The 27,399-nt window shown below is 43.5% G+C and overlaps 1 protein-coding gene across 1 annotated transcript in view; it reads left to right on the forward strand.

Annotated features, from left to right (window-relative positions):
* Positions 1 to 27,399, forward strand: part of LOC135199402 (uncharacterized) — a 43,136-nt gene that overhangs the window by 13,598 nt on the left and 2,139 nt on the right. Inside the window, exons 2-4 of the mRNA XM_064227402.1 lie at positions 2,823 to 2,928; positions 9,558 to 9,664; positions 19,441 to 19,613. Coding sequence (XP_064083472.1) covers positions 2,823 to 2,928; positions 9,558 to 9,664; positions 19,441 to 19,613 — 386 coding nt within the window. The remainder of the gene's footprint in view (positions 1 to 2,822; positions 2,929 to 9,557; positions 9,665 to 19,440; positions 19,614 to 27,399) is intronic.

Consider the following 27,399-nt stretch of genomic DNA (forward strand, 5'->3'; position numbering starts at 1 on the left):
AATGGTTAGGAAGAGCTCTTAATTTAGTTGTGGAGTCGCTGACAACGGCGATTCTTAACTCTGAAGCCTTAGTTAACACACATTAACTTTGGCTAGGTTGGTCAGGTGGTGATATATATAATTATATATATATATTTATTTTACTTCTTAGCCCTCATGGTATGGTCAATATGGTCTAGTCACATTGTGGTCACGCCCCCTCCCCCGTTTGACAGATCATCTGGAGTGCACCAGCTTCATAGGTCTCTACCTCGCTGGCAACTCTAGTAAAGCAGAAGCAGACTTGGGTGACAGTAATCACGAAGTCGGCTATGCTAACAGGTGGAACCAAGATGTAAATCATCTGCATGCATTTGTGTCCCAAAATCCTTCTATTCTGTCCCTTCCCACCTCCAACGGTGGGGTTCAACATATATATATATCTGACAGGTAAGTTCATGAGCAAAATGATATTGTTATGATACAATAAAGTTTGTTCATACTTAACTGGCAGATATATATATATTCAAGGTACCCACCCACCTCCCCTCAGGGGACAGTGGAAATAAAAATTATGAATAGAAAATGGGAATGGTTCCTGATACCCGCCTCCCAGCGGCGGGAATGGGTACTAACCACCTGGCCTACCACTGCGTTGTGTCGGAAGTTTTTTTAAATTCTGTCGGACTTCAGAAAATACAGCTATATATATACCTGCCAGGTAAGTATGCATAAAACTTTATTGTATCATAACAATATCATTTCTGTAACAAACACTCGTATCAGAACGAGATTTTGCTATAGTGCATTACACCCGGTGCCGTAATTTATAAAGGTATCGTGAATCACTAATCGTAAAGAATAACGACACTTGTCCTTGTACCAAGAGACAAAAACTCCATTATGCAGAAATGGATACGAACACGCATATAAAGCTCCACCTACCCTCTCCTCCCCCCCTCCACCGCCACCCCTTTCCTTCTTCGTTCCTTCGCCTTCCTTTCTCTCTCTCCTCCTCTCGTTTTCCTTCGCCTTCCTTTCTCTCTCTCTCCCTCTCTGTTGCCATTCGGTATGTGTTGACCCTCCAAACTGGGTATAAGACTACATACAAAACGTTGAAATTGGTGAAATTAGGCTATGTATTGGAAGTATATACGAAGTATATACTATATATAAATATTAAAGAAATTTTATCATTATTGCATTACTCTGACAACTAGAATTCATGGAAAGAGTTTATAATAATGAATCAGCGTATGTGTGAAGCCTCCACTAATGTGGCAACAATGATTTTGCCATTCTTAGCATGCAAACATTAAAGGTTACATTTATTTCTGGCTTACGGTTATTAAAGAAATTCAAAATACTAATATAGACTGAAATCAATGAAAAGTGCTAGCAAAAACAAAAAAGCAAAAAAAACGAACAAGATAGACTATTTGTATGGTTATTCTCAGCATAACCCTTCAAAAGGCGGGTGTCATGTGACTACGTCTCGGATGCGTGAAAGCGCAGTCAGTCGACATCTGTTGACGAGTCAGAGTCCTTCATGATTTGTGCTGTGGACTTTGTATTGGTTGATCCAGATCAGACATTACTTTGTCCTATTGGTGTGTTGCTGTACCCATGAAAGATCGACACCCATCATTGAGTGTCGATGCCTTTATCCGCTGAGACTGCCATTGCAGAAGTGTCCAGTGACATGTCTTTCTCCCAGTCTTACAAGATCGTGATAGACTTCTCTGCAGTTGGATAGTTCAGTGGATGGGTACATTTCATCAATCCGAAGAATATGTCGGACCGGAAGATAGATGAGGTCTCATCGTGACCGTATTTATATCTTTCTTCCTTCAGGTCTGCCCACAGGTCCTTGAAACCTTTTTTCCTTGGACTTGGACCGGTGGTGGATGCTCACAGGTTGTGTTTGCTTACCTGGCTCCTTCAAGAGGACAAGTTGCCTCTCGCCTATGGTGTGCGGTTCTAGAGGTAAGAAGGATGTGTGAATGACTGGCCTCTCCACCTTCCCCTCCTCATCTTTCTACTCGAACTTACACTGGCTGGTCAGGCGATTGATGTGGTAAGCTTACACATCGAGCTTCCTTTCTACGGTATTTTTCTTATGAGAATCATAGAAGCAATCCTGCTCCTTCCTCTAGCAAGGAGAGGAAGGAGACTGGTAATAATGCAAACCCCTCCCAGAACTTTGCATTAATGCCTTCGACTATAAATACTCTTCTCAGCTTTTTTGTGATGAGTTACGATTCCTCACTCATTTGGAAACCAGAGAAGTCTGACTCTTGATCATGCAGCTCCTATACTCAGATCAAGTTGTCAGAGGCAGGGCATTCCTCCTCACTTACAACCAGGAGGAATAGCCCAAGTGTGCAGAACTCCAGTAAGTTCTAGAGGCTCACTCACATTCCTCCCACCAATCAGTGAGTCTTCCTTATGTAAAGGACCGAGGGTTTGTATATCATGTAGGAACAAATCACAGTTCTTGAAAGTAAATTGTATTTTTCCTAACTACAAACCTTAGGTCCTTTACATTAATGCTCACCTCATGCCACCCCTCAACGTGAAACCTGGACTAAAGGGCAAAGTGGAGTGTTTACATCCGCCTACCAGACGGTAGTTACTGCCTTAAAACCTTGTTCAAGAATTTAAGGGCCATAGTCCAGCCTACTACGCTGAAAGGACCTCAGGTTTGTATAGTTGGGAAAAATACAATTTACTTTCAAAAATTGTGATATTTTGGTCTGCCGCAGTAGGGATCCTACAGTATTTGATAAAATTTGCTTTTATTGTAAAAATTAATTTTTAATGTTTTGTAAACTGCTTCCCAGGTTCGTGCACATTCCTTCTAGTTGCTTATCTCGCATACAAGTGGCACAACATTGGACATCCTCGTCAGCTGATCCAGACAGGATGTGTTTCGATGTGGGCTCTTAGGTGAGAAATTGCACTTAATTGTTATATAAATTGAAACTTTATTTTACTTGGTTAACTGCCATGGTTATTAAAGTACTGAATCTGGAGGAACTTTATGAAATGGATGGATGTTACAGGAGTCACCAAAACACTAAATTTTTAAAATTAATTTTTTTGCACTTAGGAAATATATCAGCAGGGTCATTAATGAGAAGGCTTAATCATGAATTATCATAATTTTATTTGTTCCGACACGTAATACAAACCTTCGGTCCTTTACATAAGGAATATACTTACAGCGCAGCTGGAACCGGTCATAAGATTTTGAACAAGGTGGTTCGGTAGTTAACTGCTTGTCTGATGGTCGGGAGTCCCGCCCGAGGGTAAACATCCCCTTTGCTTTCGGCCGCCGATGGAGTGAGACGTGTTGTTTGCAGCTCTGCATGCCATTGTTGTATGCTTTGTTTACTTCGATACGAAGTCTTTCAATCACTTTTTCTCCTTTACTGTAGTACTTGCGTGTAGAAGCGTGTAAGTACTGAGTATTTGCTTTTTGTTTTAGTGTTCATTGTTACTTGTGGTGAAAATGCAAAGCCACGAGTCGGAGAGATCCCCACGCCCCCAACCACACGGAGAGTGTGCCTTGGTGTGGAGGGCCGTAATTGTGGGGGCTTTCGATCCACCATTGATGTGGATCCATATGTACTATGTGCTTGGTGCCGAGGGCGTGAATGCTCTCGGTCCGAGTGGTGTGATTTTTGTGATTTGTGGTCGGAGGAGCAGTGGGAGCGTTACGAGAGGAGGAAGAAGGTGCGTAAAGTAACCAAGGTGTCAGCAGAAAGCTCTCCAGAATCATCTCTGGTTACATATACGTCTTCTTCATTCCTCCCTCCGTGTCAGCTCCCGCGTATGGCTCCTTCCCCTTTGGGGGAAGTGTTGCGTTCCGCCTCTTCACTTGATTCGTCGAGTGCAGAGGAGGGTGCACGGCACTCCAACCTACAGTTGTACTCAGGGTCTTCCATTTGCTCGGGGTGGGAACTTTCTCTCCCCGGCTGAGCGGGAACCCCCCCCCTTCTAACCCGACCTTTGCCTCCTCAGGTGTAACTGCCGCCGCGGGTGGGGACCTTGAGCAGGTCTGGCACTCGCTTGGGCTTTCGGGCACGCCTAGCTTTCGGGGGGTGCTGGATCACCTGGCTGCACCAGTGACCCATGGGCTGGTGACGTTGACGACGACAACGGTGTCAACTCCTGGGTATGCCGCTCCTCCCCATCTGGTATATACACAGCATATAACGACGGTGACTCCATCAGCTCCTGTCCAGGCTCCGCTGTTGTTTGCACCATGAGAGGAGCTGTCCCCACTGCCTGACTTTGCTGTCTTCACCGCAGTCCCCGATTTCCAGTGCCCGAAAAGCTCGCCGCTGGACTTACCACCAGTACCAGTCTTCGCCACTGTTCCAGATCCTGCCAGAGGCTGCCGTCTCCGTTGCTGCCCATGGTGTTGCTGCTCCCACCGCATGTCCCTCCAGACAGGTTCAGCTGGGCCGTGTTGCTTCGGCAACTGCCCCAGCTCCGTCCTGGATGGAGGACCTGATGGTGGTCCTGAGGAAGCTGACGAAGAAGAAGAGTCACTGCGGCCAAGCCTCGGAGCTTGGCTAGCTCTCCCTCTGCAGCCAAGGCATCTTCCTCGTCGAGGCCTAGAGGAAAGGCCCAACTTTCGACTTCTTCGATAAGGAATGACCATCAGCCCTCCTCCCAGACCTCCTTTTCCCAAGGAGGATCCAGAAAGAAGTCGAAGAATGGGAAAAGCTAGGGACGGCGTTCCCCCTCACCTGCTGCCGGAAGTGGGGGGGGTGCCTGGTGAGCCATGGGGCAACTTGGCAGCACTACGGAGCTGAGACCTGGATAGTGGATGTCCTTCAGGAGGGATATCTACTACCCTTCGAGTCGCGGCCATCCCTCACTTCTCACCCGGTCCATCTGCAGACATACGTTCCTGGTTCGACCGGGAACATGGTGCTTCGGCATGAAGTAGAAGCCATGCTGAGCAAGCGAGCTGTGGAGGTCGTGCAGGATCAGTCACCGGGCTTCTACAGCCAACTTTTCCTGGTGGAGAAGGCATCGGGTGGATGCGTCCGTGATAGATCTCTCCCCCTTGAACCGATTCATTCGCCAGACTCGGTTCACGATGGAAACAGCACGCTCAGTGCTTGATTCTGTCAGGGAGAATGACTTCATGCTTTCTGTGGACCTGAAGGATGCGTATTTCCAGATACCCATCCACCAGTCCTCCAGGAAGTACCTCCGCTTCATCCTTGACGGGACGGTGTACCAGTTCAGGGCACTTTGCTTCAGTCTCTCAACTGCCCCACAGGTGTTCACGCGAGCGTTCACGCTGGTGTCAGCTTGGGCCCATTCGGTCGAGATTTGCTTTAGAGGTATCTCGACAATTGGCTGGTCCTGGCGAGCTCCCGCTCGCAGTTGCTGCAGGACAGAGATTGACTCCTCGAATTCTGCCGTGATCTGGGGATTGTGATAAACTTCGAGAAGTCAGATCTCGAGCCCAAGCAGAGGATGAAGTACCTGGGCATGCTGATCAACTCGGTAGCAGGGCGAGTCTTCCCCGCAGACTCGCGGATCAGCAGGTTTAGGGAGGCAGCCGGATGGTTCCTGTCTCAACAGGAGCAGTCAGCTCAGCAGTGGCAGGTCGTGATTGGTCACCTGTCGTCTCTAGAGAAGCTAGTCCCTCACAGGTGTCTTCACCTGCGGTCTCTTCAGTGGAGGCTAAAGGAGTGTTGGTCACATGCAAGAGACCCGCCCTTCCTCCCCGTCCCTCTCACGGAGGAGGTGAGGCAGGACCTAGCCTGGTGGCTGGACGACGGGAATCTCATAAGAGGAGTGCCCCTATGCACTCCTCCCCCCCTGGAGATGTGCTGCTGTTCTCAGACGCATCGACCGAGGGTTGGGGCGCACACCTGGAGGAGTTGCTGGTTGCAGGTGTGTGGGACCATCACGACAAGCACCTTCACATCAACGTCCTGGAGCTCAGGGCGGCGTTCCTCGCTCTCCAGGAGTTCTGGGAACGTGTGATGGGACACTCAGTGGTGTTGATGTGCGACAACACCACAGCAGTGGCATACGTCAATAAACGGGGGCTTAGTGTCTCTTCCGTTACACCAGTTGATGATGCAGGTGCACGAGTGGGCCGTAGCCCACTCGGTAAAGCTGTCAGCTAGGTACATTCCAGGGAAGAGGAATGTAGTGGCAGACAAGCTCAGCCGCCAGAATCAGGTGATCGGGACCGAATGGTCTCTTCACCCGTATGTAGCGGAAAGGCTTTTCGACCTGTTGGGGCATCCAGTCGTGGATCTGTTTGCCACCCGGCACAACAGGAATCGAGGTTTTCTTCTCATTTGTGCCAGACCCATGGGCAGCTGCAGAGGACGCTTTTCAACATACGTGGGACAACCTCCTCGTCTACACCTTTCCCCCATTCTGTCTGATTTGCAAGGTGATCGATCAGCAGGGCGATGGTTACCAGCAATCTTCGGATGATTCTGGTGGCACCCAAATAGCCTCAGGCTATTTGGTATCCGGACCTGCTGGCTCTTCTTGCCGAGGCACCGCGAGAGATTCCCCCATGGCACAACCTCCTGTGCCAACCACACATGGAACGGTACCACCGAGCAGTTCGGTCCTTGTGTCTTCACAGCTGGCTGTTATCCACCGTCTCTTGCGAGCGAGAGGCTTTTCTCGCCGAGCAGTAACAGAGATGGCGGGGTACCTCAGACAGTCCTCTGCAGCGGTGTACATGGGGGAAGTGGTCCGTCTTCTGTGGTTGGTGTCGTGGATGGGGTCCCTCTCCACTCAGAGCCACTCTTCAGCAGGTAGAGGATTTCCTTGTCTTCCTTCGCCGAGAGAAGCTCCTTTCCGTCTCCGCGGTTAAAGGCTACAGAGCTGCTCTGGCCCTAGTCCTTAAACTGCAGGGAGTAGACATTTCCACCTCCTTGGAAATCTCCCTCCTGATGAGGAGCTTCAAGGGGTCTTTTCCAACCAGGGAACTCAGGCCCTCGGGTTGGAATTTGACTCTCGTACTTAGGAGTTTGACTCGCAGACCCTTCGAGCCGCTCCAAGAGTCGTCAGACAGGGATCTGACCCTCAAGACCGTCTTTCTGCCGGCCCTGGCATTGGCGAAGAGAGTAGGGGAATTTCATGGTCTTTCTTTCGATATTAAGCACTCTAGGGGATGGGGATCGGTGATGCTCGATTTTGTCCCAGACTACGTAGCGAAGACTCAGAATCCTTTGGTCCCTGATGACTGGTTCGAGTCCTTCACAATCCCCTCCCTGAAGGACTTCACCGACAACGATGCGGATGAGGTGCTGCTTTGTCCTGTGAGGGCGCTACGGCGCTATCTGAAGAGAACTCGTCACCTCAGGCCTGAGTGTCGACGCCTGTTCGTTAGCACCGGGGTTACCAAGAAAGAGGTGTCCAAGAACACTGTTTCTTTCTGGCTTCGTGAGGTAATCCGGAAGGCGTGCTCTTCAGACAGGAGTGATGACACCAGTACCCTTCGTCCGAGAGCCCACAAAGTCAGAGGTATTGGTCCAACCCTTGCGTTCCGCAAGAACTTCTCCGTGGCACAGGTGCTAAAGGCAGGGGTTTGGGCCAACCAGACCACCTTTACCTCCTTCTACCTTCGGGATATCGCCCACAGGTCCTTGGACACCTTTTCCTTGGGACCCGTGGTGGCTGCTCAATAAGTTGTGTAGCTTACCCAGCTCCCTCACCAGACAAGGTAGCATCTCGTCCTCGTGAGACTGCATGAATGGAAGAGTGAATGAGAGTGTGACTGGCTTCTCTTCCTCCTCTTTTCTCCCCTCTCCCTGCGGGCAGAGGGCAGTGGTCGTCACTTTGCTGGACAGGTTGCTGATGCAGGTAAGCTACGCGACTGAGCCCCGTCCTATCCCTTTCATTAGGGATAGGAGCGTTTATCCTCCACTCCCCTTACAAGGGGGGGAGTGGATGCCAGCAAGAGACAAACCCAAGACTTTATATTTGGCTCTTGCGTAGGAACTAGTTCTTGCTTGCTATTCATAAGAGGCACGCTTGCCTCCCTCTTATGAATTTGGTCCAGAGGTCTGACCACTGATCCCGCGGTGCACACCTCAATCAGTTGGACAGAGTCTAGGATCCCTCCCTCTGCTCTTACGACCAGGGAGGGAACCAAGGTCGGACGAACGCCAGTCTGTTCATAAGACTCAGACCAATAAGTGAGTCTTCAATATGTAAAGGACCGAGGGTTTGTATTACGTGTCGGAACAAATCACAATTTGTCATAAATTGTATTTTCCTAACTATACAAACCTGAGGTCCTTTACACATAGTCCCACCTCATGCCACCCCTCACTCTGTTCCTAAAGCAAAGTGGATGTTTACCCTCCAGTTGGGCGGGACTCCCGACCATCGGACAAGCAGTTAACTACTGAACCACCTTGTTCGAAAGCTTACGACCGGTTCCAGCTGCGCTGTAAGTATATTCCTTATGTAAAGGACCTCAGGTTTGTATAGTTAGGAAAAATACAATTTACGACAAATTGTGATTTTTCTTCCTGGCAGCATCATCAGTAAATTATAGTAATTTGAGTTCTGTATTTATTTTCTTTGATCAGCATAAGTAGTGAAAAATATATTGAATAGTCCAGTAAAGTAAAATGTTTAAAATATCGGATAAAACTAAATGAAGATGCGTTGAAATTTAATATATCCTTTGATTGCCCATCTAAAAAATGGTGTGCTCAGGGTCGTTTCATAAATATTTGGGAAACACTGATTTAGACTTTTGTAATTTGTATTTTCTCAAGTTGGGTTTTTTGCTTTTTCTCATCCCACTATCATCAAATAACAAATGACCATTTCATTTCTGAAGAACAATCGATTTTGTAAGCGTTCTTTACTTACAAAACCAATTGTTCTTCAGTCAGAACATTTAGATCCACTGGTTTTTTAAGCAAGTTTGCCCCACCCCCATAGAGACACTCTTATTATGTACTTTCAGTGATACCTTGTGGCTGGCAAAGGGTGAGAGACAGGTATGAACTAATTAAAGTTGCAATTTGGTTTTTAAAATATGGTATAACTATTCCATAGTCACATGTTTTTCTAGTGCAGAATTACAGATACAGGTTTGATTGTTTGAAAACAATATTACAACATATTTTATTTAGTTTGGTTTAAATTCCTAAATTTACTATTTGTTAATTAAAGCAAATGGTTGGCCAAAGGCAATTTGGTTGACTTATAAGGGTAGAAAACTGAGGCATTATTAATTTTAGTCATGTATTCACTCCTATGCAGTGGCAGTATTATTGAACAAAGAACTCTCAGTTATTATTATTATTAATGATAAATTAATAATGAGCGGTTTCACTGGAGATAAGTTGAAATATATTACTGCCATTATAACTTCTAGATCATTATTATATTGGTTTATTATGTATTATTTCTTTCCAAAGTAATATTCTAAATTTCTGACTGATACTTCCATTGTTGTATTCAGTCATTTATTCAACTATATTAATTTCAAGGAACTTCATTAGGAGGAAATATATATTTATTGTGGTTCTGTTATGTGTTTTAAAAATTTCCAGATTGGGATTGTACCTGTTCACTCGCATATTGAAAGATGGAAAGGACCGGCGTTTTGACAAAATGCGGGGAGACCCTATGAAGTTTTTCAATGCTTGGACTCTACAAGGTAAGCGGACATGAGGGGAATAAAAGTTGCCTTTACCGGTGAGTTAAAAAGGTGGAAAAGGATGGACATTTTTGAGTGACCATTTCTCTCTCTCTCTCTCTCTCTCTTTGTTTTTGTTTTTTTTTGTTTCAGTCAATCTTCTGTTCAGCTTAACAGTAGAATTCCTAATTCTGTAAATTTCAGGGATTAGAATCGTCCCCTTTGGTTGGCGTCATTGATGGGAATTTTTCTTTGTCAGAATCGTGAAAGCTAACCTCTTTCTTATTCAACAGTAAGAGACGTGGGTACACACTTGCTCAAGTCTTTCACTTAAGTACTAGTGTTGTTTCTCCTCAGTTGAGATTCTACTGCTTATGAGACACTTTTTCTCTGTCTTGCCATCCCAGGGACCTCTGGCCTCTGTACGGCATTTGACCCTTGTTTGGGACATGCAAGGCTTCATGAGAGTCACCAGACAGCGTTTTTGTTTTTCAAGACTGCATCCCATCTTTCTGCAGCAGTGGCAGAGGATAGACGTGTTGCATGGCGACATGTTAACCCACCTTCAAAAGGTGGGTTAACATGTCGCCACTCAATCTCGGATGGAATCATTGAGCAGTTAGACTTTCTATTTATTGATCCAGATTAATCATTACGTTGTCCTATTAATGGGTTGTTGGACCTACCGAGACTCGAAGGTGTTTATTTCCTTTCTCCACTATGGGCTCACCATGGAGAAGTGTCTAAGGAAATTACTTTTTTCGAGTTTGTTAGATTGCGAACTTCATCTCTGCAGATAGTTACGTCACCTGCACACTTTTCCCAAGAACACACAGTGCCAGTGGCTTGGTCCTTTCATCACACTGAAGAATATTTCAGGCTGGAAGCTAGATGTAGTTCCATGAGAACCACATGTCTTTCTGCTTTTGGGTAGTTGCCCACAAGTCCTTGGAACACTTTCCTTGGACCTGGGTGGATCCTCAAGTTGTGTTTGCCTACCTGCCTCCTTCAAGAGGACAAGTTGCATCTCTTGCCTATGGTGTGCAGTTCTAGAGGTAAGAAGGATGCGGGAGTGACTGGCCTCTCCTCTTTCCCCTCCTCGTCTCTTTACTTCTCTTCCTTCAGGTTGAGAATGGACTCGAACTTACACTGGCTGGATGGCTGTTTTATGCGGTAAGCTTACACATCAAGCTTCCTTTCTATTTTCCTTATTAGAATCATAGAAGCAATTTCACTCCTTCCTATAGCAAGGGGAGGCAGGAGATTCGGGCAGTAAGGCAGGAATGTCTTTTGTATGAGTTACGATTCCTCACTCATTTCGAAAAGACCCAGAGGGCTGACTTTTGATCTTGCAGTTCTTATTCTTCCTATTGTAAAGGGCCGAGGGTTTGTATATCGTGTTTGTAAAAACATTTTTTAAAGTAAATTGTATTTTTATTGTAGTGTCTTACCGAACAATTATAGAGCCGTGATTTCCACGAGCGGCAGGATACTAAAATTCAAATTTAGCGCGTCGGCGTCGCCAACACTGGTGGTGATGACGTCATCTCCCTCCACTCGCGGGAGAACCAGGTACAACTGCCCAGGTGAATTCAATTCTTTTCCTGCCGGCGTCCGGTGAACATCGGTGGTCGGTGCGGTTGGATGACTTTGCTTCGCTTTTTTTTCTGGTGGAATTGATCTTCGGAATTGGTGAAGTACTCTTTTTGGGCGTGTTGTTATTTTGCTTTTTATTTAGGCGTTGCCATGTCGGATTCTAGTCCGTCGGGAGTTAGGTTTTGCATCTCAGGATGTAAAACTAGATTATCCAAGTTAGAATATATTCTCACACTAAATGTGTTAATGTAGGGGACAGGTTTGTTCAGCCGATCGAACATGTAACGAGTGTAGTGATTGGACTGATTCTCAATGGAAGTTTTTTAGTTCATACTCGGAGAAATTAGCTAAAGACAGAATTAGAAAAGCAGCGCTTAGGGAAAGTAGACTTAGCTCTGCTTCGTCTTGCGATGCATCTGTTCCTTCTGTTTCTCCTCAAATTGTTATGTCTCCTTTAACTACACCTCCTATTCCTCCTACTAATCCCACTTCTCCGGCTTCCCGTGTAGTTTCTTCCGACACCATTGCCAGTCTGGAATTCGAGGTTATATCAGAAATTTCGTACTAGCGAATACGGTTTTGCAACTTGGTAATTCAGTTAAGACGTTTTTGGAGAAAGCGACCTCAGGTAAGAGTGTAGTTGAGGGTGCGTCTGTCTGTCCTGACACGTCTCCTAGACAAAGGTCACTGTCCAGCTCCCCCGCACCGGGGAGAAGACATACCGGAAGTCCAAGGGAGTCGATCGGGATTTGCCCACAGACAGGCGCCTCTCTTGTTGAGCCTGTTGCGCCTCAACAGGGCTCGGTTAAGCGTTGGAAAGGTGTTGCGGTCAGACGCCTTTCGAATGATTCAAGCGATTCGTCTCCGGTCGCGCGGCGCTCTTGGCGAGATTCGCCCGTTCGCGTCCCTTAAAGAGGCGTTCAGGCGCCGATTCTTCGCCTCCTCCAGTCAAGCGGTATAAGGAGCCTGAGAGTAGGGTTGCGCGCGGCCGTTAGCGGCTCGTTCGTCGCCTCAATCTGTGCCTTTTTCGGCTCCATCTACTAGTAGAGATTGTGGTTTTAGCGCTGTAGCTAGCAGTTCTAAGGGTGTTTCTTTAGGCGCTTTTTCGTCTGTTACGCCTGATGCGCCTGTTTCGCCTCGAATTTCGGCGGCTCCGAGCGAGGCGCAAGTAGTTTTTCCGCCTCCTGCTGAACATTTAGGCTCTTCCAAGCCTACGTTAACTGTTTTGATTCGTCTCTGGCGCCTTTGCGCAAGCAGTTAGAGATGTTAACCAACTGGATGAATGAGTCCAAGGGTGGTTCGAAACCTTCAGATCCGGTTGTAGTTCCGTCTACTTCTTCGGTGGTATCGGAGAATGAAGAAGAAGTAGAGGAGGAGGATTCACATCACCTCTCGTGTTATTCACGTCTCCTTAGATTTCTTCTGGTATCTTATCCAGATTATTTTGAGAAAGCGGCTCCGCGCTCCCCAACTTCGACTTTTTTGATGAGGAGGAAAACTTCAGACCCTCTCCTCCCAAAACTTGTTCTATCTAAAGCGGTTAGACATTCGTTGAAAGAGACGGAGAAATGGATGTCTATGAAAAGAGACTTAGGGAAGGCTCTTTTTGCTTACCCTCCCTCTAAGTTGCTTCGTAAGAGGTATAGGTTTTATGTAACTGGGGAAGCTCCTTCTCTGGGAGTTTCTGCCTCCTCCCAGGGAGACTTCTCCAGTTTAATCGACTCCTCTAGAAGATCTGCTTTCGCCGCAGCGAAAGTTTTCTTTACAGCGCCTGAGTTGGACCACGTTGTAAAGAATCAATTTAAACTTTTGGAAGTCTTTAGCTTCCTTTGATTGGACTATTGGCGCTTTAGCGGCCAAGATCGAAGACTGTCCTTCTCTTTCCCAGGAGTTAGCGGAGGATTGGATTGGTGTTCTGTCCTGTGCGGACAAATCCATTAGGGATGGATGTGATGAGTTAGCTTCGCTCATCGCCTTTGGTACCCTTAAGAAAAGGCAACTTTGGTGCTCCTTTGCTTCTAAAAGGGTTACGTCCCAACAGAAGTCTGCTCTCTTGTTTGCTCCTTTTGTGAAAGATAACCTCTTTCCAGACGATGTAGTGTTGTCAATTTCGTCTGCGCTAGATAAGAAATCTACTTCGGATTTACTGGCACAGTCTACTAAGAGACCTAAAGCTCCTGTGGAGACTGTTCCTTCGGTTTCTCCTCTGGCCCAAGCGCCTTTTCGAGGGAGAAAACCCAAGCGCTTCTTTCGGCCGAAATCGAATTTGCGACCTCAGTCTAAGGCCTCGGCCAAGGTTAACAAACCTTCCAAATGAAAGCTCGGTTCTTCATGCACCAGTGGGAGCCAGGCTGGCTCTGTTTTGGGAGGAATGGGAAAACAGAGGAGCAGAAGCCTGGGTAGTGCAAGTACTCAAGTTCGGCTATCGTATTCCTCTCGTTTCACCTCCCTCGCTCTCACCTGTGCCAATTCCACCTTCCAGGCATACTCTCCGGGCTCAGACAAATTTCTGGCGCTAGCCGCAGAAGTGGAAGCGCTTGTTCTCAAAGAAGCGATAGAACAGATAGAAGGGGATTTTCCTCCAGGCTTTTACAATCGCCTTTTTGTAGTTCCCAAGTCATCAGGGGGCTGGAGGCCGGTTTTGGATGTGAGCGCCCTGAACTTGCATGTCCAGAAAACAAAATTTCATATGGAGACCACTCGGTCGGTTCTGGAGTCCATCAGACAGGGGGATTGGATGGTCTCTCTGGACATGCAAGACGCTTATTTTCACATTCCGATACATCGCGAATCTCGGAAGTACCTGAGGTTCATGTTCGAAGGCAAGGTGTTTCAGTTTCGGGCGCTTTGCTTCGGACTAGCGACCGCTCCTCAAGTTTTCACCAGGGTTCTATCCCCGATAGGAAGCTGGCTACACATATTAGGAGTAAGAATCTCCCTCTATCTGGACGATTGGCTTCTCCGGTCGGAATCAGAGAGTCGGTGCATGAAGGACCTTGGAACAACTCTGGATCTTGCCAGAAAGTTAGGAATTCTGGTCAACAAACAGAAGTCCCAGTTGGTTCCATCTCAGAGCATCCTTTATTTGGGGATGATTCTGAATGCTCAAGTTTTTCGGGGGCTTTTCTGTCCCCGAAGAGGGTTCAAGGCTGTCTGGAAAGACAGTTCAGGAGTTCTTGGACAAAAAGGTAAGTTCTGCCATCAGTGGATGAGGCTCCTGGGCAAATTGACGTCAGTGGAGAAATTTGTGACGTTGGAAGACTGCAACATGAGACCTCTGCAGTTTTTCCTGAGAGCCTCTTGGTGCAGGAAGACACAACCAGACTCGATTACCTTTCCTGTCACAGATCAAATAAAAGAGGACCTAAGGTGGTGGCTCTCTCGAGCAAGGTTGGAAGAAGGGTTAGATCTACGACCCATCCTCCCGAACCTACAGTTCTTTTCCGACGCATCGGACACAGGTTTGGGGAGCCTACTGGGAAATCAACGGACTTCAGGAGCTTGGTCGGAGAAGGAGAAGAAGTTCCACATAAAATGTAAAGGAACTGTTAGCAATTTTCTTAGGGCTCAGACAGTTTCGGAGCTTAGTAGAAGGCCGAGTAGTGGCAGTGCATTCCGACAACTCCACGGCTCTCTCGTTCGTGCGGAAACAGGGGGGGACTCAGTCTTTCTCTCTGTACGAAGTAGCCAAGGATCTCCTCCTGTGGTCAAACGAAGCGAAGGTTTCAGCTAGTCCCGAGATTTGTTCCGGGAAAGATGAACGTCCTGGCGGACGAGTTAAGTCGTCAACAGCAAGTGTTATTCTGGAGTGGACTTTGGACAACAAGATTTGTCAGAAACTTTGGCGCCTTTGGGGACGACCGTCAATAGACCTGTTCGCGACATCGAGGAACAACCGTCTTCCTCTCTTTTGTTCTCCAGTCCCAGATCCTCTAGCTTGGTCGGTGGACGCAATGCTGTTGGATTGGTCGGGTCTGGAAGCTTATGCATTCCCTCCGTTCGGTCTAATAAGAGAGGTGCTGAACAAGTTCATGTCGCACAGCAATGTAACGCTAACGTTAATCGCTCCCTTTTGGCCCAGGAAAGAGTGGTTCCCGGACCTTCTCCAGTTGTTAGTAGACTTCCCCAGACTTCTTCCTCCAGAGAAGTGGCTTCTCAAACAACCTCACTTCAAGAGGTTCCACCAAAACTTGTCCGCTCTAGCTCTGACAGGGTTCAGACTGTCCGGAATCTTGTCAGAGCGAAAGGATTTTCAAGAAGAGCTGCAGAAGCTATCGCTCGTTGTAGGAGAGAGTCTTCTAACAAACTCTATCAAGGGAAGTGGAGAATCTTCAGAGAGTGGTGTAGAAGTGCTAAAGTCTCTACTTCTGCGACCTCTTTAACAGAAATAGCAGATTTTCTTCTATTTCTTAGGAACTCTAAGAAACTGGCTCCTTCGACGATCAGAGGATATAGAGCCATGCTCTCTTCGGTTTTTCGACATCGAGGTTTGGATATTTCCTCCAATTCAGATCTGTCGGACCTCATTAGGTCTTTCGAAACCACTAAGCTCCCGCAAGATACAGTGGCTTGGAACTTAGATGTGGTGCTTAAGTTCCTCATGGGGCCACCGTTTGAGCCTTTGAAGTCGGCTTCACTCAGGAACTTGACTAAGAAGGCACTCTTTCTTATTGCACTAGCTTCTGCTAAGCGTGTCAGCGAATTGCACGCTATAGACAAAAGAGTCGGTTTCTCTCAAGGCAATGCTGTATTTTCGGTATCTTTGACCTTTCTAGCCAAAAATGAGAATCCTTCTAATCCTTGGCCGAGGAGTTTTGTGGTAAGGAACTTATCTGATTTGGTTGGACATGAGGAGGAAGAAAGGCTCTTATGTCCAGTCAGGGCTATTAAGCAGTATCTGTTTGCCACTAAGGGTATCAGAGGACAATCTTCTAAGCTCTGGACCTCGTTCAAAATCCCTCTCGTCCTCTTTCTAAGAATGCTATATGTTCTTTGATTAGAGAGCTTATCAGGGAAGCTCACTCGCAGTCCGAGAATGACAATCTTTCCGTTCTGAGAGTTAAAGTTCACGAGGTTAGAGCAGTGGCAACTTCTTTAGCATTCAGAAAGAATTTATCTTTAGCTTCGATTCTTCAGAGGACGTTCTGGAGATCGAATTCGGTTTTTGCGAGTCATTATCTCAAAGAGATAGAAACGGTTTTCGAGAATTGTAAAACGTTAGGTCCGGTGGCGGTTTCTGGCATGGTGTTGGGAGAAACGGCACAGGGGTCGTCACCTCTATGCTAACTTTTCACCTTGAATAGGTTGTCGAGTTCAAGGGAAGCTGGGGGTACTGAGTACCTGGGATACTCACCAGTCTGTTAGGTCAGATTTTACAATGGTTGGGTATATATGTTTTTAAATCTGTGTGGTGACAAATAAATGTTTTGTATGATTGAATTTCTGGTCTTAGCCCAGGGCAAGGGCAATCTTTGTTGTTACTATCCTCCGTCAGTCAGCCTTGACTCGCTTGAACTACGGAAGGATTCCACTCCTGTAGAGGCTAACTTTGGGCAAATTCCAATTCCTCTACAATAGTAAGAAGAGCACCGACCAGAGGCAGTAACAGTCTGCTGTAGCTCTCTTACAAGGTAAGGTACAACAGACACCTTGAGTGTTTACTGGTTTTAATTGCAATAAATGTAACCATTTTAAAAATTACTAATGTTGGTCCCACTGAATCCCCCTTCCCATCAATGTGTAATCAGCTCTATAATTGTTCGGTAAGACACTACAATAAAAATGAAATTTTCATTATTAAAATGAAGTTTTATTGTATACTTACCGAACAATTATGATTATACCCACCCTCCTCCCCTTAGGTGGACGGACGGGCAGAAAGAATTGGATTCACCTGGGCAGTTGTACCTGGTTCTCCCGCGAGTGGAGGGAGATGACGTCATCACCACCAGTGTTGGCGACGCCGACGCGCTAAATTTGAATTTAGTATCCTGCCGCTCGTGGAAATCACGGCTCTATAATTGTTCGGTAAGTATACAATAAAACTTCATTTAATAATGAAAATTTCATTTTTCCTAACTATACAAACCTGAGGTCCTTTATACTAATTCCCCACCTCATGTTCGCTCACTCTGAAACATGGGCTGCAAGTAAATTGAAGTGTTCACGTCCGGGCAGGCAGGTCTCCCGCCTACCGCGATGGTCTCCTGCTTACTGGGCAGTAGTTCCTGCCTAACCACCTAGTTCAAGAATTTAACAACTGTACTCCAAGCTGCTACGCCTGCAAGTATATCCTATTAAAGAACCTTATGTTTGTATAGTTAGGAAAAATACAATTTACTCTAAAAAATTGTGACTTTAACCGTGAGATGACCATTATGAACCTGCTCAGTAAAAAATGCAAGTCTTGCATCTAGTTTAACCACATAGCTAGGAAGGTTTTCAAAACTGGCACAGAGCTATAGAAAACTATGTATTAAACCTCACAGCAGAAAAGGCAAGTTTTTTTTTTTTTTAGAATTAACTGCAGGATTGATACTACAGTGGACCCCCCATATTAGCATTTTCCGGATTCGCAGACTCACACATTTGCAGATTTCTTTCTGGAACATTTCCCCGCATTATTCGTGGGAAATTCACCTATTCGCGGTATTTTTCTATGAGAAATATCCACAAATTCCTGTGTTTTTTTTATAAATTTAATCATAAAATAAACTTTTTTGTGATAAAACTTGAAAAAACCAGGTATGTATAAAAATGTTTAGTGGGTTTTTCTTGAGTTTTAACTACCAAAATAGGAGGTTTTAAGCATTTTTATAGGGGTTCCAACTATTCGTGGGTTCCAACTATTCACTGGGGGGTCTGGTACGCATCCCCCACGAATACGGGGGGGACCACTGTAGTTTGTAGAAAGTCGGGGAAGATCTTTATGCAAAGAATGATCAGAATTATGAAAGATTTTGCAAAGTACAGATTTCTCTATAGACATTATATACCCATTATTCATGGGAAATTTGCATATTCAAGGTATTTTTCTACAAGAAATATCCACAAATTACTGTATTTTCATATCAATTTCGTGATTACAAGCAGTTTTTGTGATAAAACTTAAAAAACCAGGTACGTACTGTATAAGCATTTTTAGTGGGTTTTTCTTGAGTCTGAACTAATAAAACAGACAGTTTTAAGCATTTTTATAGGGGTTCTGAGTATTCATGGATTCTAGCTACTATTCTCGTGGGGTTCTGGTACGCATCCCCTGCAAATACAGGGGTCCACTGTAGTACCCATAATGAGCTAATCAGATTACAGTGCCAGGTATTGATGCTAACATCTGGAGTAAGGAATGCAGCCAGTACCTGGTTATCGGCGGGGTTTCTGTTCCTGGGGGTGTGCCGATAAGCGAAAACTGCCATTAACTGATACTCAGCGATTGATGGCACCATAATGGCGCTTATGGCACACCATAAGTACCCTGATGTCCAGCCATAAACACCCTTATGGCGCCGATAACCAGAACTCGGCCCGTAATGGGCTCCATAAATCGCTGATTTTATGGTGCTAGCCAAGCCCCATAAAAAGGGATCGCCGATAACCGGGGACTGCCTGTATGCTGGAATTCGTGTTTGAGATACAAGTTACCTGCTGAGCTGAAAACCAAACTTGAACTCAATATTCAAAACATGTAAGATTAAAAAGGCTAAATATATTTTCTCATGAAGATAGGCCACCAAAATTTTCAAACTTCTAATGAACTGGCAAACTCAAATTAGTATACTATATAGTAACACACTCAAGTCCAAGTACTCAAAACTATGAGTTGCAGTTTGGTATTAAAACTAAATAACTCTGTCTCTTTGCTTGAACATTGTTATCATATATTTGGGAAATTCTGTAGATTACAGTATGTTTACATATTTTAATCTTGGTGAATGACTCAGATTGGAGGAAATTATATGATGGTACCTAACTATATAAATATTTATTCTGTTTGAAAATTCAATATAATAATGTAATTTTTACGAAAGTTAACAAGAACTATATTTTCAACAAAGATATTTTTGTCCTGACAAATCATAAATTAATTATCTGGTGCATATATTTTATATCGTGTTGTAGAACAGAACTGGATTTTTATAGCATTAGATCATATGAGTTAACTTTAACTCGATGATGTTTTTTCCTTCTGTTTCTTTGTACAGGGGTGTGGGTGTTTGTTACAATTCTACCTAGTTTACTGGCAATTTTGTCTCCTCGACAACGGCCCCTAAGCACGAGAGACTATGTGGGGTGGGGTATTTGGTTGACAGGCTACTTGATTGAAGTTGTTGCAGACTACCAGAAATCATCTTTCAGGAACAATCCAGCAAATAAGGTTTGTACAGTATCAGTTATTTTTCTCAGTCTCCTTAGAAGGTGATTAGTGGTAGTACTCTATATTCTTTGTAAAGCTGCCTGTGTCTAGAATTGGAATTGGATTATGAAATTTAGGCCCAAGGCCAAGCACTAAGACCTATGAGGTTATTAAGCACTGAAATTAATGTTGAGACAACAGTTACGAGAGGGTGGACAGTAAGATGGAAGAAAGAGAATATGAAAAGAAGTACTATAGTAAAAGGAATTAAAAGGGATTGCAGCAGTTATGCCTACAGTGCGCTTTGTAAGGTGCATTGATGGTAGTACCTCTCTGTGGGGGCTTACTCTACACATAATGATACTAAAGCTTCAGAACTTTTGGGCTTCCATTCTTGCCCGTGACTGGAACAACATTTTGTTGTCTTCATTGTTTTAAGCAGCATTACTGGAAGGATGTTTTTGTCTTCATTGTTATGTTTGTTAATAGATTACTCTGCAACTTGGGTGTATTTTCACAGAAATTTCACTAAAAGATTGGTCTCATGATTTGCAACAGATGATTAGATTTTCAAATAAAGAAATATGTAGATTTTATTGGTAGATTGTTCATTCTTGTTTCAAGTGATCCATGCTTTAGAAATCAAGACCCTGCACACCATTAGCACCCACGAGAGATTAGGTATGGGAGAGAAAGGAATGTATTAGGGGAGAATGACTATTTCATGGAGTGGATTGCTCTTCCTCGATGAAGGTTTGCAGTCTCTGAATGCTCTTCTTGGATTACTATGCTCCTCTTTCTCTGTTAGGGTCGGGATCATTACAGTAGGATTGCCTTAAGTAGTGGTACCCTTTTTCCCACCATTAACAATGATTATTCAGATTATACTGTCCAAAGATAGTTTCTTTGGCTATCTTCACAAACTCTACTATAATAAGGAATTAACACTATTCTTTTGCTTCAATGATCCTTCGCGTTCTATCGAGGTGCTGCGATATTGTGTTGCTATGTTCCAAAGGACCTCTATTTATTAATAAAATTGTGGGCAAGTGTTCATGGTAGGTCTGAGAAACTAGGACAAGGAGCCCCCGGTTACCAGCAGGGTTCTGTTTCTGGCGGCTTGACGGTAACCTAAAATCACAAATAACCGAAATTCAAATCAGCTGGCACCACAATCCACCTTTCAGTGCCATGGCCTGATTAACGACGCCTTAGACAGTGTCATGGCCAGATATTTTACCATAATATATATGTATGTAATAACTCTTTAATAAAAATGTGGAATTTCATATGCCTATGGTCTGCACAGTGGTTCTAAAAATTTTTAATGTCAGATTCGATGATCTTGGCCTAGAGAGAGAGAAAGAAAAATTCACCTTTTTCAGAATGCTTAATGATGTCAATTTTCATTCTCCATTGATATTGTCTTCCACTTCTTAGTGGCACTTCCTAACCTCTTTTCCTCCATCTCTTTATTTATCATATCTTCTAGTTAAATCATATCTTCTAGTTAAATAAGTTAAAAAAGTAAAAGAGAATTATAAAAGTATTGTTAGTAATGTGATAATCATTGCTTAATGCGTACAACCATAAGCAACTGAATGAAAACAGTTGTTTTGCTACAAACAGCCGAATTGGATACAACAGCTGTTTTGCTTGCATTTCAGCCATTGTACAATAGTAAAAAAATACCATTGTACAATAGTAAAAAAATACCATAATTAAGTAGAATAGGACTGATATATTGTTACATTTTGTTATTTTTTGTTTGTAGAGGGCATGTTTACTACGTAAAAAAATCAACAGATTACATTTGATGTTTTGACTTGATTTCGCCATAATACTACGAGCTTTATGTATTGATCTTTTATCTGAATGAAAACAGTAAAATGTGTTCTTTCATGCCAAATAGTTTTGATTAAAACACGTTTCTCTCGAATTTTGTTTACGGTCGAGTTTGATAGTACTATACCAAAGTTTGCGGGAGTTTCATCCATGTTGCCAATGTACAATAATATTCATTCTTTCCTCAGCTTCGGCTATAACTTGCAGCTTAATTTTAGCAGTATATGCCCTTGCCAATTTTTCTCCAAAGTGAATAAGGATATAGTAATGTACAAATATAACAGTCCTATTCTACTTGAGCATCAATTGTAACATAGGGGCTCCAATACTCATCCTGGATGATACTAAGAATCCTTGGTTAGACTCACCAATACGCATTTTTCTTCCTACATTAAATATCTAATTAATGAGAAAAAATCTATGAATGAAGCTGTACATGTGAAAGACCACTAATAGAAACTGTGTTCTCAGCTATGTCTATAACATTAAAAGTTATAAAAGATGCCCTTTACCAGGACCGAAGTTGCTCAGCAAGGAGTCCCAACCTTCTGTCCCTTCATTTTCAAAATTATTAATCTTGTAAAGACAGATTTTCTAAAAGACCAGAGGCAGTGGCAGAATGAAAACATTTGCCTCGGTCATCTCAGTTTCGGAAAACTCCACCGAGGAATGTGGCAACGTTACAGCTCCCTTTTGAAGGGGAAAAGCCTCCTTTATTTATGGCTACACAGCAATTTAGGACCCCTATGAGAAGAGTCACAAAGGCAACAGCCTCAGCAGAATTTCATCCTAGGATCCGCTGAAATCTGCTGTCCTCTGGGGGACCACAAAGGCGTCTCAGGGGGACCGTGAAGGGGTCACCAAATCTTCTTGTTATATCATCCCCACATATTAGGATTACTTTCACCATACGGTTTGGTATTAAATATATGCTACCCAATGTCCTATTGCTTGTGGAATAGTCAAAATACAAAAAAATTCATTCTTTACCACAATATGTATCTTGCACTAGTTTTCTAATGAAAGAATAAAATGGTGAGAGAAACAAGCACAAATTTCCAGATATTATTGGTAGATATTGCACTAGTCATTACTAAGCATTAGCAGTGAAGACCATGCCTGATGAGTTGAACTATGTTCTCGGTGATGTGATTAAAGTAGTTAACTTCATTAAAGCGAACGCACTTAAACTCTCGTTTGTTTTCTGCATTATGCAAAGAAAGTTATTCCGAATTTGAAACACTTATTGCATTCACACAAGATGGCTTTCCAAAGGGCAAGTATTCAGGAGCATTTTTTTACTACGTGAAGAAATGCATTAATTTTTGGTAGACACTAAACCAGACATCCACGCAAAATTCTCTGATTCCATTTTCTTATATGCCTGTCAGTTTTGGCAGACATATATATTTGAATCGATGAATTCCATCAATTTGTCGCTGCAAGGAAAAGAGATCACAGTACTTCATTGCTATGAAAAAAAAAAATGACTGCTTTCAAAATGAAGTTCGAACCTTGGCACTCTCAAGTTAGAGAAGAATAATTTTGCCAAATTTCCACAATTAAATACATATATATTGATGAGAATGAGCTTAACGTTGAAGACAATATCATTGAGTTGATGAAACAACATGTATCACTTCTTAGTGAAAAAATAACTCATTAATTTCCTTAACTACAACATTTTAAAAAATACTATCAATTTATCAACAACCCATTTGTACTTTCCATTAATGATCTGCCTTTGGAGGCTTATACAATACAAGAACAATTTATTGAATTGAGTAATGATGTACTAGGTCTAAACATATTTTCCATGAAATGTGCTGCAGTGATTTTTGGACTGAAATGGCACAGGCCTATCCCGGTGTTGCAAGATGGCTCTAAAACTGCTGATTCCATTCGCAACTACATATGAGTCGGCAGTTTCCACACTACTTGCCGTCAAAACAAAATCCCAGAACCGATTAGAAGCAACAAATATGAAAGTTTGTTTGTTTGTTTTTGTTTGTTTGTATAGTGCTTTTACGTTGCACTGGCCAAAACCAAGCCAAATCTAGAGAATTGGTTCAGGCAAAGCAAATGAACCCATCCCATTGAACGTACATTTGATAACTAAGGTTGCCATTTTTTTATTATACACGTTTTGGCCAAAAAAAAAAGTGTTTGTTCCATATAAGTTGCATTTTCTTATCAACTAATTGGTTGTCAAATAAAAAAAAGAAGCTTTTGTTTCAGTAGATTAAGGTTTCCATTTTTTTAAATATGTAATCTTTCCAAAGAAATGGTTTTGTTTCAGTACCTTAATGTTACCATTTTCTGAATATATAATTGTTTGATAAAATGTCTTGTAACTGTACAGTATATTTTGTAACGTCAATTGTAATTGATTTTTAAAAAAGTCCACCGGGCAATCTAAAACTTGTAAAGAGACCACCATGCAAATTATCTCTCAATAGTTTGAGAACCACTGCTCTACCACCTTGCTGAAAGTTGCCATCAAAAGGCTTCCAAATTGTTTCAGAACAGTGGTTGCTGTTGTGGTCACAAGTCTTATGAGACCCATGTGGCAAACATTCTGTGACTTTTTAGAGTGGTGCATAAAAGTGCAAATGGAAACATTGGAGGACTGCAACTAGTAGTCACTTTTTCAATGTAACTTCATTACTACATAATAACCTTTTCTGTAAGGACCTGTTTGAGGAGTCTGTTGCTGTTAAAAACTTAACGAGCAAGCCCGCCAACAGAATTGTACAAGAGTGCTCTCTTTTGGGATAAAGGGGAATTTAGGAAACAAAGACCTGAAACTTCCCCTTACCCAACCCAAAAAGGCACACTTTTAAAGGTAAGCGTTCACCCCATAAGTCTTTTTCCTCAAAGAACAGGTAGGGGTTCAGAAGGGATGATGCCCACAAAATTAGAACAACAGCAAGAAAATTTTTTTCACAAGGAAAAAGAAAGCACAACAAATGGAATGCCTATCAGGGGCAGGGGCAGAGGCAGAGAAAGAGGCGATACCAAAATGAATGGTAAGGTTGGGGGTCGACTTCAATGATACCACAGGCAATTGAAGTCTTCCCTTTGGGGACAGCATGAATTTTAAATGGGCTGGGGTGGAAACAGTCTCACCCCTCCCCCTCTTGTAAAGGGGTTCTTCCAAAAACCAGATCCCTCTCTGGACTGTTACATGCATGAAAGGCCCTGTTAATGAGAGCCATAGAAGAGTGATCCTAGACCTATCAATATCGAACAAGCACATTGCTTGCTAAATTTTCCGAATAACTACCATTGCCCTAGTGCGTTCAATTGTTCTAAAAGTGACTTAGACAACTATATATCTGAAAGATGCATACTGGCATGTTCCTATTGCCGTTCCCTTCTGCCCCTTCCTAAGGATCCGGACAGGTTGAAAGTCATCCCTTGTGGGCTAAACATTGCCCTAAGATTTGACAAAGTTAGCAATGGTAGTTTTTTGAAAAATCAGAAATACAACTAATAGCCCACCTAGAAGACTAGTTGATGGACCCACAAGAAAAGTGTGCTTGAAAAACCTAAGAGCAGTGGTCAACTGACTATAGTCATAAGGTTTTATGATAAATTGGCAAAATCCCACCTCACACCCAGCAGATGCTTTCAGTAGCTGGGACTGTGTTGGGATACTTTTCGCGGCTCATCTCCCCCATCATACTTAAAACAGAATAAGGCATGTCCTCAAAACATGCTCAGTTTCCAAACGGCGATTAGAACGTACAATGGGCTTGTTGCAATATGCATCAATAATAGATCCAATAATCAGATTACAACACATGCAACAAACAAGTTGCGAAGCCGACCTTACCAAAAGATTTAAATAGTTGGGGAGATACTCCGGCCTTATCCCGGAAGGAACCTCTGGCGATACAGGTCACTCTAACTCCTCAGTCTGTATGAATAACAATACACACAGATGCCTCGTTAACATGTTAGGAGGATTTTGGGGGTATCGTCAGGTGGCAGGGAGGTGTTCATGTACTCCGAGGAATTGTCACATCAATTTCATGGAGCTCATGGCTGTCTTTTTGTCTCTCAAAAACCTCAAACCTCCAGAAAAAAAGACATTTGGTTGGTTTTAGACAACATGGATGCAATGTTGTACATTAAGAGGTCAGGATGATACTCACCTCTTCTCAATATAGTACTGCTGCTAGCCATCCTTCGATGGGGCAAGCAATGTAATAGTAGAATCCCTATCAAGGAAAACGACAGTCTCAACAGAGTGGAGTTAGACAACAACTCTTTTTAAGAAAATAGCCAACATGCTTCCACAGATGGAAATGGACTTGTTCGCCACATATGAAAATCACAAACTGCCAGCCAGTCAACAGCAAGAGATGCCGTCTTACAAGACTGGAACAAATGGAGGATGATACACCCTTTCTTCCATAGTTCCAGATTTCGAAGGTGTGGAGCAAACTCCTAACCTACTAAGGAACAGCTTACTTAATAGCCCCAAACTGGCCAAACAGGCATTGGTTCCTAATACTTTAACAATAAGTGAAGAGAGAAATTCCAAAACTGTCTGCTGTTTTATCCCAGTCAGTAGGTGGGAAAGTTGTTTAAAGATCCTCCTTTCTAAGCCAAGACCTTCAAAGGTGAATTTTCTTAAATATCTAGACTGTGAAAATTACTCACCCAACTTTGCTAGGAACCTAGTGCAAAAATTACAATACAAGTATGTATGGAAGATATAGTTACATTATATCCATACCGAGAGCCCAGTCAGAAATTCTGGAGAAACAATTTTAAAATTTCATATCCCTTTTGAAGTCAAATACATTGCAGTGACAACAATCATGGAATATTAGGCAGTATAAATGGAACCATTGTTTTATGATTTCGTGATTTGACTCTAGTATATAAGTTGTCACTTCCCTTTGCGCCACAAAGATCTGCTCTAGGTTTCCAATCACTTGGTCCCTGAACAAGGTGCTTAGACTTCGGTCAGCCCCTCAATTCAGTGGACCCACAACCACACTTCACAAGCTACAACAGGAAATCTTCTTGAGGATCAGGAGCTCGTATGCAAACTGGGCTCTCTTAGACGGGGACAAGCATCATGTAAATGGCTGACAATCAATTATTATTGTCCTTTGGCCTGTCATTCATGGCCAAGAATAGGATTTCTCTAAGAAGGAAATCTCCTATTCTAAGTAAACTAGAATTAGTAGACAAAACATTATGCACAGTTCAAGAACTTAAGGTTTACCGGCAGACATCCAAAAATGTCCGTTTTTTCCTACACTAGGAACACTTGCCACAAGCTCGAACAAATTCGACTACACTGTATCAGTAGGTGGCATGAATAGTCTGGACACATAGGTGCTACAGTGGCAAACCACGTCATCCTAACAGGCGGGTATGCTAATTGTCGCTGGGGAAAGTCCGACAATACTGCAAACATACCCAGCATGCTTAGGTAAGTCACCACAGAACTTCGCCCTAAAAAATATGAGTTCGCACTTAGTTTCTTGTTCTTTGCTACCAAACCTAAAGGTATATGGAATAAAGAAATGGGCCTTAAAACTAGTGGCTTGACCCTGGACCAAAAATGTTTTTGGGTTGTCAGGATTAAAATTCAAGAGCTTTTTGTCACCTGTCAATTTCTTTGTAATGTTCCTTGAGGACAAGACAGTGACTACACTATTCAAAAACAGGTTTTGACTTAGGAAAAACCTATTGTCGGTAGTTGCTGTTGAGCCATCAAAACCCTCCCACTTCCCTCACAAAGACATGGGATTTGAGTAAGGTATCAGATCCTGCACTGACCAACAGAAAGGAACGGTGGCTTGGTTGGATTTTGGTCGTATGTAAACATTATGATGGTGAGTATATGTATAACTACTACTTCTTCTTGCAATTTTGAAGTAGGTAAACTGGGTAAGGAAGTCCCTGGTTATCAGCAGACTCGGTTAATGGCAATCTG

Source organism: Macrobrachium nipponense, chromosome 25 (assembly GCF_015104395.2).
Source record: "Macrobrachium nipponense isolate FS-2020 chromosome 25, ASM1510439v2, whole genome shotgun sequence".
Taxonomy (NCBI): Eukaryota; Metazoa; Arthropoda; class Malacostraca; order Decapoda; family Palaemonidae; genus Macrobrachium; species Macrobrachium nipponense.